The following is an 11048-nucleotide window of genomic DNA, read 5'->3' on the forward strand; positions in this document are numbered from 1 at the left end:
GATAGTTCCTAAAAAGATGGCCTAACAGGAGGGTATATGATTGAGAGAAAAAGGGGGAAAAGCGTCGGATTTTGTATGTACAAATAGTCCTTGCATCATGACTGGTCACTTAGTGACTGTTTGAGGTTAAAACAGAGCTCCCCGGGGCTATTGATGAGCTGAATTCAAAGTTATGCCAACTGCGCCCTTCTTGTAATCACATGATTGCATTTTGAGCACTTGGCAACCAGGCAGCATTTACACCCATTTGCAGCATCACATGCAGGAGTCACATGACTGATTTCTTGTTGTTGTTGTTTTGCTGGAAACGCAAGTTTATGACAAAAAATCCCCATTGTGGACAATGGATTTGCTTAACGCCTGTTGCAAAAAAGGCAGTGAAAAGTGGGCGTGGTAACCGTCTTAATCATTGGCAAGATTAACAGTTGTAATTCTGGGCTCAATTACAGTTGTAAATTGAGGAATATCTGTAATAATGGGATGGGGTTGGGCAGCAGGCCTGAGGCCAGCAGGGAACCTGAAGGGCAGGTAGCAGAGCAAGGGGTGCCTTGGGGATGGGACAGGCTTTGATCCCCCACCCAAAGCACCCTGTGCTCCATTTAATGACCACATCTGGAAGAGCAAAGGTGGAATCATTGAGTGACTGACTGCATCAGGGAGAGCTGAGGTTGGGTCGTTAAATGAGGCAATCCCATGAGCACCTTGCTTAACAACTGTTACAACAGGGTTTCATAATGGGCAGGCTCCATTATGGTCGTGAAGTCGAGGGCTACCTGGACAATCCAAATTAGGCATGGAGAAGGATGAAAGCAAGGAAATGCTGCAGTAAAGTTGGGGGAACTTAAGGGGAGCTGAGAAAGCAAGGACCCTTGTGTAATGTCATAAGGCAGGTTGTGCATAACCTGGTTTCTGTGTGCCACAAATACGTATTGTGAGATGGTTATGTTTTTGATTTTTATTTTGTAGGGTACCTTCCAGCAAATGTGGATTTCTAAGCAGGAGTACGAAGAAGGGGGAAAGCAGTGTGTAGAAAGAAAGTGCCCATAAACCCCGCGACTTTAAGAACCTGCCTTCCTCTTGCTTCTAATTTTTTTATAGCTTTAGTATACTCAGGAATTGAAACTTTGTCTCTTCTGTAGGAACTTTTTGTGCACCCTGATTTTCCAGTTTTTTGTTTTTTTTTAAAAAATCCTAATATTTGAAAAGGCCAAACCTGTCCTGTTTCTCAGCACATGTTCATCCATTTTAAATGCAATAACTTTTATACAAACTTTAAAAAAAATTTTTTTTTGTATAAATATCTATTTTCTGCAAAAGAAATTCTCCCGGAGACTGATCTATAAATTATGGTTGTAATTTCTTGCCTTTGGATAAAGATGGAAAAGAAAAAAGAAGCATATATGCCTACAGATTAGTCTTCCTTGTGCTAGCATCAATAAATTTCTCTAGTTTGGCTTTCAGGCTCCTTTATTTTACATCGTATATTCAAGTAAAGATTTTGGGGTTGTTGTTTTTACACCTGGAGGTTGTTTGCATATTTCTATTACATTTTCTATATATGGAAGGTGTTCTGACCCCCCTTCTCCGTCCAGGAATGAAAGCCAAAAGCCACATAACTAAAAAGGTTTCTTTTAATCAGTCCAAGCTCTTGTTGGCTGCAAGCCAAAATAAACAAAGATAATTAGCTCTGGCAGAAAGTCCTATAACTCACACCAAAATGCAAACCCGGCTCCTCTTATCTCAAACCACTTATCCAAGTTGGCTTCTCTCGGTTTGAGAACGCGAATAAGAACAATCACTAGAACGGGAACGGAACGTTGACTTCTGCAACCAGGGCGTGGCACCAGCAGTCTCTTTATACTCAGGAGAGGATCCCAATGAGCAACACTGCTCGCAATCATCTCCTGTAAGTACTCAGTTGTTCCTTCCCTCGAGTAACCCTTCGATGGGGTGCATCCTGCAACAACTCCCAAGTGTTTCCCCGAACACTCCCTCTGATCCAATGCTCTGCCGCCACCTGGTGGCCAACGGCTCTTGCCAGGCCACAACAGGAAGGTATGTATCAGGAGTGTCAAACTCGATTTCATTGAGGGCTGCATCAGGGTTGTGTTTGATCTCCGGGGGGGGGGGGGATGTGTGTACTGGTGCCTGCTGGGAGCCCCAGGTACCATTCCGGTATGATGCTCCGGAGGGCCCACCCTCCTTACTGCTATTTGAGCTGATTGGGGCTTTCATGCACGCAGTGTACAGTGCTTGCGTGACGCTCCACTGAGCAGCTGGAGCATTGCAGGCGGTAAGTATGAATGCTTGCGCTGTGCGCGTTCACATGGTGGACGCCAGGCTCCGTTGCAGCGTACTGGTTGCAATGGGATCTGGAATCCACCACTGTATTGAGCTTACCTACGACATACTGAACTCACACTTCTAGTATGTTTTCAACAAGCATTCATTTCTTGAACAAAATCACATTCTTTGTGTCAGCTTACTCTAAAATGGCATTATCCATTTCCCCTTCTTAGTTAACTTTTTACCAAGGTACAACAATTCATCTACTTGCTTGTTTTTTTTTTTTTTTTGGGGGGGGGGTCATTTATGTATAATTTTAAATCATTCACACCATTTCTCTGCTCAAGCACAACTACCTTGGAATGTTAGTTTCAGGTCTATTATTTGTTACAAAGTTCCCTGCAAAGCATTGGGGCTTTCAGATAGCAAGCTGGGTCATGTGAATATAAAAAAAAGTGTAATTGGTTCTGACTTAGCATAATAGGGTACTACAAATTTACCACCAGCCCCGCTTGCGCAGTCTAAGTTACCTCACAGGGTGGTTGTGGGGAAAACAGGAGGGGGAAGAAGTAAGATATGTTTGCTGAGTTATTTATAAAAATAATTAAGGCTGAATAAACATTCTAAAATAAGATTAAGAAAGGATGTACCCCAACTATATACCTAATGGATCAAAACATTTAATATTCCAATTTTTATTTTGTTTAAGGATCTGGTCCAAGAGTGTCCCATCTTGGCAACTTTAAGACCTGTGGACTTACAACTCCCAGAATTCTATGAATTGAAGTCCACAAGTTTTTAAGTTGCCATAGTTGGACACTCCCATTCTAGTCAGAGAATTGCAGACAATACCTAGTCCTTTCTGTTTTAGGCGGCATTTATAAAACATAAGTCAAAAAGGTTTTACTCTGGAATGGAGGCCCAAATATAAATGGAAAAAAAAAATCAGAGCAGATATGAAGTTTTATTTTGGTAATAAAAAAATGAGCTGCTTTCTGAACTTACACAATATTTCCCACCTTAGTGTCCATAGTGTCCATTCCCACCAAGTAATGACCAAAGTAATTACCATTTGTATCATGTTTTCACTTACAGCAGCCCCCTTGTTATTCCTCTGGTCTTCTCAAGCATCAAATGCTTTCAGTTCGTTCCATGTTAACTCTGAGTCTCTGCGGCCAGAGCTTTTTCCTGTAAACGTCTCTCTCTCCTTTTCTTTGCCATCTCCTTGTTGTATTCCATGCGCAGCTGTTTCTCATATCTAAGTCTGCGGGATGAAACCGACCACCAGAAGTTAGCGTGGAGTGGAAAAGCTATTTCTCCTCAATATAAAGATAATAAAAAATGTTTGCATTTTAAAACATGCTACCATTACCTTATAAAAGGCTTGACATTGGACAGATAATAGAATCGTTTCCTCTTGTGCCTTGCGTTCAAGTACCAGGGGATTGGCCATTCTCTGAAAGTATACCTACCAACAACAGAAATGGGAAAAATATTTAGGACAAAAGCAACCGTTCATGTTGGAAGGCATTTGCAGAAAGATTTACCTACAAACAATGTTTCCTGCTTCTAAGTTCCGTCAAAACACAAAGAAAATCATCCTCTAGCTTTTTATACGAGGTTTGGACTTCAACTCCCAGAATTCCCTGGCTGCTGTACTATGCTGGTTTTATTTGAAATAGCTTGAATTCATTGGCTTATAATCAGAAGTACAAAAAATATGTTCTGAAAATACATAATCATTACATTTCTTCCTCAAAATATCCCTAGGAACACTGACAATAGATTGTTGTTTTGTTATCCCCCCCCCCCCCCCCCCGGCTGAATAAAGGTCGCCAACTCGCAGGCTGGGGACCAATACAGGTCCGTGGCCCATTAGGAACCTGTCTGTGCATGTGAGTGAAACTTCATATGTGCATGCACAGGATCTAGATAGAACATGAAATCCCTTCCCCCATCCCCGGTCATGGAAAAATTGTTTTCCATGGAACTGGTTCCCGGTGCACAAAAGATTGGGGACCACTATTCTTGAAAATGTGAAGAGTAGAGATAGATAGATAGATAGATAGATAGATAGATAGATAGATAGATAGATAGATATGCAACATTTAACATGCTTAACACCAGTGCTTCAGTGTGCAAGTTTGTTGCAATTCCTACATGTGTGTCCTAGCTGTTTAGTGCTTACCACAATCCAGGTGAACATTTTTTCCCACTTGGTTACCTCTTTCATTGAACATGGAAATTATTATTACATCAAACTTAGCATTTATTCAATATTCCCTAAATACACCACAGATCTAATGTGCCAGTTTACCAAATAATACGCCCAAGGAAATCGTATCTCCATTCGCCCGGCCATTCCTTCTCTTGGCCAGTCTGCAAAAGCCGCAAAGCGTCTTCCCGTTCCTGAATGACCTGGTCCATTCTTTCCATGGATTTTATAACCTAAAGGATATAAAACAGAAGTGGGGTGTTCAACAGGTGGAGCTCACCTATACCCTCAGCATCATTCAGGGTTATTTAATCTTGTAACAAGTTCGACTAGTTACAGGTTACATTCACACACTACAATAAGCCATGGCTTTGCCTTAATATAAGGTATGAAACCATCCAGAATTACTCCTTACAAATGAAAGAATACCTTTCTTCAATTCCTATGTAAGTAACACCCACTGAAATAGACAAGGATAGGGAATGTAAAGAAACACTTCTCAGTAAACCCAAAGGTGTTTTTTCAAGAAGCAACTGGACTTTCACTGATTAATTGTTTTCACTGTCAGGAAATTTCTCTTTACTTCTAGGTTGGATGTTGGTTACCTGTCTTCAGAAGTCTGTAGAGATTCTCTGTCATCCAGGTCATGGTTGTCCCAAAGGTGCTTTTTCAGGAGGCAATTGGACTTTCTTAGGTGTTTTGGGGAAGACGTTTCACTTCTCCTCCACGAAGCTTCTTCAGCCATTCTTCTATTCCCCACTATCCTGTCCGAGCTGAAGAAGTTTCTTGGATGAGAAGCAGAATGCCTTCAAAAGAAAAAAGTACAGTTGCCTCCTGAAAAAGCACCTTTGGGACTTGTCTTCAGAAGATGTGGGTGCTCTTATCATTGGATGTTTTGAAGAGACTGGACAGCCATTTATCCAGAATGGTAGAAGGTCTCCCAAGAAGACCTCCAAGGTCCCTTACAATCTGTTATTCTGTATTCTGAACCTAGCTCTCTGCTTGGATCAGGAATCAATATAGTCTCTATATGACTTGCAGGTTCTTTAGAGAACCAGACATATCTTCTCCATTGGCTGGCAAGTTCCATAGAATCAGCACTCATGACAAATCTCAAGGGCAACTTAACAGATCAAAAAGACTTCTTGGAATTAAGAACATTTAACAGCTTCTTTATACTAAATCACATAAACAGTCTTGTGTATTAATGCTCTATTCTTAACAAAGAATATGCAATTGCCGCTGACATTCTTGACTCTAATTTACCTTTTCCAATCTTTCTGGACTTGGCATTGTTTGTAACTGCCGTTTTGCTTCTTGCTCTAAGGTTAAAAGCATATTTCGCTCTTTTAGCAGGACATACCTGAGAAAGAGAATATATTAGCAAATTACCTGACATTGTTAGACAAGATAATGATTCTCAATGAGGAAAGGAAGATAGATTTAGGATGGGAGACATATTAAGTTGTTAAAACTTGTAAGAATTAAATGCTACACTATACTTTGGATACTTGAAACACACAAATATCCTTCTTGGAAAAATGTTTTGTTGTTTCCATCATGGTAGAACCCAATTTTTTGATTTGAGTTATACAATGGACAATATTCTCCATATTATCAATAGCAATAGCACTTAGACTTATATACTGCTTCATAGTGTTTTTACAGAGTCAGCATATTTGCCCCCAACAATCTGGGTTCCTCATTTTACTGATCTCGGAAGGATGGAAGGCTGAGTCAACCTTGAGCCTGGTGAGATTTGAACTGCCAAATTGCAAGCAGCTGACAGCCAGCAGAAGTAGCCTGCAGTACTGCACTCTAACCACTGCACCACTGTGGCTCATATGGTGCAACTTCGAATGGTCATTAAATGAAAGATTGTAAGTCAAGGACTACCTGAATTGGCCACTCCAAAACCTTCTCCTGTACCTCATGCCATTCTTTTTCTTATCATTTATGACTTAAAACCTGTGTAAAATCTCAGCCAAAGTAATAACCTTTATTAACATTATGTTTAAACTGCGTTATGACTTCAGGAAATCAAGCCAACATATTTAGTTCCTCCTTCAATTTTTTCCCATAGTAATCCGATGATATTGGTTGGGCTGAGAGGTAATGTTCTACTCAGTCATCGGGTCACTTTTCCAGCTAAGGGTGGACTTGAACGGGATTTACCTGGCCCTACTCCAACCCCTGAAGTACTACATCACAGTCACAGTCTCTCCACTGACACTTCCCTCATAGCATCTGAGCTATAAATGTATAGTTTTCTGAATATCTAGAGACATGACAAGAGCAAAAGGTTTTGTGGTTACAAATGAAATCTAATACATATTTTTGAAATGGGTAAGCAGTTCTCCAAATAGCTTGTCACAAGGACAGACAGGCCTCTTAAATCATAGAAAGAAACACTCACCAAAGCTTATGCAGATCGTCGCTGCTTTTGCCTCGAAGTTGTTCGACAGTCCAGGAATCTCCTGTGGAAACCACAAACAAAGTAAAGCAAGAACATCTTTCTGAAAGTCTCCTGATCTTAAGACTACACTATTTTTTTATTCTGTGATGATTAAGTGAAAATAGCTAGTATTTTGGTAGCCAATCAAAAGGTTTTCTTTTAAAAGCTGTATATCCTGAAATCTAGAGTCCAATACTACTTATATTTTATGCCTCTTCTGCTAAATAGGGGATTATTTTCAGTTTGCTGCTTGTTGTTTTCTTTAACTATTCTATATTATCTATATTTTAAAAGTCAACTTATTATCAGCTTCCCTGGATTTTTCTTGAAAAGCAGCACAACACTGTTTCCCCATTATGAATTTTCGGATGATGCACAAAAAAATTCGTTCAGAATCCACTTAGGCATTGGCAGCCAAACAATATACATTTATGGGTGGGATCACTAATTATTTTAAAAGGAAATCTTGTTTTCTGGCACATGGGGCTACCCATTGATCACTGCTAACTGAAGATTTTACCAGAGTCACTGAAAACAAATTAACAAAAATCATTTGTAGTATACTTTTTTCATGCAGGAGAACTTTAAAAAATAGAAAGCATATTAAAGTCAGGAAAAAGGCAATTAAATTATTTAGGACAACTTAGAACATTTTACTCATGCATAAGTAAATCCAAAACATACAATACAAATAGTTGTAATCCATTTTTTATTTATTTAAAGGCATACGTCTAATCATCAGATTAATGGCTTACATATCCACTTTTGGAAAAAAATGGATTCCATGAGCAACAATTTTTACAAATTTAGATTAAACATGTACTGTTGTTGAATCTCTTACAATACAACCTGTTAGGGATGTAATCCTAGTCTTGGGTTGGCAATATATATAAAAGCCATGATTGAAATAATGTAGCTGTCACTTTAAATGCTCAAGTGAGATGCGATTGGATGCTGTTGCTTTAATCAGCCATAGGAGGGAGTAGAAACTACTACTGTTTGTTCCTGGTTGTTCCTGTATGTTCTCCGTGCTTGTTATTGGAGTTGAATATTGTATATTGGATGGTGGCTACTCTGTATGTTAGTTATCTGTCTACATGGTGAATCGTGAGTTGAGCATCTGTAAACCAATGTGTTGTATCATAGACTGTGTATATAATTCAAGACTACTTAATTGCCTGTTTTGGAGAATGTTTATCCTACCTTATTTTTGTTAACACAAGTACAGTTATCCTTGTTTTAACTTTGGCGGCTGTGATTGATAGTGTGATTATTCAGCGGCACATTCCTTGCTACCTTCTGCTACTCAACTCTAGTCTCCAAAAGGAGATATACTTAACACTACCTTCTCTTATTTACAAGGGTATGTTACCTGATTTAACCTCCTTTCCCCAGTTTTTGGGGTCATCAAAAAATTCCTCCAAACCATTTCGAGATGCTGATGTATGTAGCAACACAGAACAGGGACAAATCTTCACTTCTGTAGACTTTTTTGGCCAATCACCAATGAGTCCTCTGAACAAAAAGAAAAGGTCAGATTTGTTTTAGCAACGTTTTAAGCATATTGAAAAATCAGATGCGGTTCCAGAAGGTAGTTTTTTCCTCTTGAGCATGTACATTTAAAATATTCCTTTTGATAAAACAGTATCTAGTTTCAGAAGCACCAATGGCATTATTGTCATTCACTTGGTTAAAAACTATTCTCTAGTTAAAAGTAAATACTCAGGTTTTACAGGTAGCTTTTGACTTATGACCAGAAGTGAGCCCAAAATTTCTGTTGCTAAGGGAAACAGTTGTTAAGGGAGTTTTGCCCCATTTCAAAACCTTTCCTGCCACATTTGTTAAGTGAACCACAGCAGTTTTTAACTTAGTAACGCTGTAAAGTGGCAATAAATTGAATCTGGGTTCCCCATTGACTCTGCTTGCCAGGAGGTTGCAAAAGGGGATCACATAAACCTGGGAAAATTGCAACCGTTGTAAATATGAACCAGTTGCCAAACTAATCAAGGAGAGAAGCAACTTAGAACTGAGGAGAAATTTCCTGACAGTTAGAACAATTAATCAGTGGAACAGAAATTGCCTCAGGAAGTTGTGAATGCCCCAATACTGGAAGTCTTTAAGAAGATGTTGGATAGCCATTTCTCTGAAACGGTATAGGGTTTCCTGCCTAGACAGGGGGTTGGACTAGAAGACCTCCAAGGTCCCTTCCAACTCAGCTATTGTGTTGTATTGTCTGAATTTTGATCACGTGACCACGGGGATGCTCCAACAGTTCCAAGTGGAAAAATATGGTCATAAATCACTTTTTTCAGTGCCGTTGTAAGTTTGAATGCTCACTAACCAAATGGTGGTAAGCGGAGTTCTACCTAAACTTATTTATTTAACTGAATGAACCTTAATGGTTTTAAGTAGAGGAACCAGATCCTGGCATTACCCATATTTTTCCTTAGCAAGCTCATACTTTCACAAGGTCTGCATTATCAAGATCTTGGAGTCCTAGTGGACGATCACTTGAATATGAGCCAGCAGTGTGCAGCAGCAGCCAAAAAAGCTAATACAATCCTGGGTTGTATAAACAGAGGCACAGAATCAAGATCTCATTAAGTATTAGTACCACTTAATAAAACCCTAGTAAGACCACACCTGGATTACTGCAACCAATTTTGGTCAACATACTACAAAAAGGATGTTGAGACCTTGGAAAAAGTTCAGAAAAGAGCAAATACTGTGCAGCAGCTGCCAAAAAAGCCAACACAGTTCTAGGCTGCATAAACAGAGGGATAGAATCAAGATCACGTGACGTGTTAATACCACTTTATAATGCCTTGGTAAGGCCACACTTGGAATACTGCATCCAGTTCTGGTTGCCACAATGTAGAAAAGATGTAGCGGCTCTAGAAAGAGTGCAGACAAGAGCAACCAAGATGATTAGGGGACTGGAGACTAAAAGATATGAAGAACGGTTGCAGGAACTGGGTATGTCTAGTTTAATGAAAAGAAGGACCAGGGGAGACATGATAGCAGTGTTCCGATATCTCAGGGGTTGCCACAAAGAAGAGGGAGTCAAACTATTCTCCAGGGCACCTGAGGGTAGAACAAGAAGCAATGGGTGGAAACTAATCAAGGAGAGAAGCAACTTAGCACTGAGGAGAACAATTCCTGACAGAACAATTAATCAGTGGAACAACTTGCCTCCAGAAGTTGTGAATGCTCCAACACTGGAAATCATTAAGATGTTGGATAACCATTTGTCTGAAGTGGTGTAGAGTTTCCTGCCTAAGCAGGGGATTGGACTAGAAGACCTCCAAGGTCCCTTCCAACTCTGTTATTATATATCTAACTAAGATGATTAAAAGCCTGGAGACTAAAGCCTACAAAGAACGGCTTCAGTATTTGGGTTTGGCTAGTCTAAAGAAAAGAATTAGGGGTGAGGTGAAAGCTGTATTCCAGTATTTGAGGGGCTGCCACAAAGAGGGGGTCAAATTATTCTCAAAAGCACCCGAGGGCAGGACAAGAAAAAAAATTGATGGAAACTAATCAAGGAGAGAAGCAACCTGGAATTAAGGAGAAACTTCCTGACAGTTGGATCAATTAACCAGTGGAACAACTTGCCACTAGAAGTTGTGGGTGCTCCAACACTCGAGGTTTTTAAGAGGAGACTGGACAGCCATTTGTCTGAAATGGTATAAGGTCTCCTGCTTGAGCATGGGGCTGGACTAGAAGACCTCCAAGGTCCCTTCAAGCTCTATCCTATTCTGTTTCCTAGAGAAGGCTTCAATCCTCTTATATGCACCTTCCTCCAAATGCATTTCTTTGCCAGGGGAGGCTCCCCTCTTCGCCACCATTCTCAAAGACAGCACTTTTTCCTGCAAGGCCTCAAAGCCAATATGCAGCCTGGACTCTTTTTCCCGCTCGACAGGACCCCACCTGGAGGCCGAAGCCGCCGTACCGCCTCGACTCGCGCCGGTCACCCGAAGCACCGTGGATAACCGTCTGCAAACCGCCGCCAGCGCCATGACGCCTCCGCCGTCTTCCCACAATTCCTTTCCTGGGGGGGGGGGGGGGGAAATCGAAGGAGCCGCTCTAGCTGTT

The 11048-nt window shown here is 40.5% G+C and overlaps 2 protein-coding genes across 3 annotated transcripts in view; one reads left to right on the top strand and one right to left on the bottom strand.

Annotated features, from left to right (window-relative positions):
• Positions 1-1179, top strand: part of ACTL6A (actin like 6A) — a 19656-nt gene extending 18477 nt beyond the window's left edge. The window contains exon 14 of the mRNA XM_032225884.1: positions 967-1179. Coding sequence (XP_032081775.1) covers positions 967-1047 — 81 coding nt within the window. The 3' untranslated portion in view covers positions 1048-1179. The remainder of the gene's footprint in view (positions 1-966) is intronic.
• The window catches only part of MRPL47 (mitochondrial ribosomal protein L47), a 16724-nt gene extending 5726 nt beyond the window's left edge, over positions 1-10998 (bottom strand). The window contains exons 1-7 of one of the 2 annotated variants that reach the window (XR_004256093.1): positions 10884-10998; positions 8329-8471; positions 6918-6978; positions 5768-5864; positions 4604-4734; positions 3659-3754; positions 3380-3550 (exon numbers count right to left, since the gene is read on the bottom strand). Coding sequence is in view for 1 of the 2 variants with exons in the window: in XM_032225885.1 (XP_032081776.1) it covers positions 3442-3550; positions 3659-3754; positions 4604-4734; positions 5768-5864; positions 6918-6978; positions 8329-8471; positions 10884-10972 (726 nt within the window). In the remaining variant the exon portion in view is untranslated. Of the gene's footprint in view, positions 1-2560; positions 3551-3658; positions 3755-4603; positions 4735-5767; positions 5865-6917; positions 6979-8328; positions 8472-10883 lie in introns of those variants that run through there. The other variant, XM_032225885.1, reaches the window with a different exon arrangement.
• Between the last annotated feature and the right edge of the window lie 50 nt (positions 10999-11048).

This window comes from Thamnophis elegans, chromosome 10 (genome assembly GCF_009769535.1).
Source record: "Thamnophis elegans isolate rThaEle1 chromosome 10, rThaEle1.pri, whole genome shotgun sequence".
Classification (NCBI taxonomy): domain Eukaryota; kingdom Metazoa; phylum Chordata; class Lepidosauria; order Squamata; family Colubridae; genus Thamnophis; species Thamnophis elegans.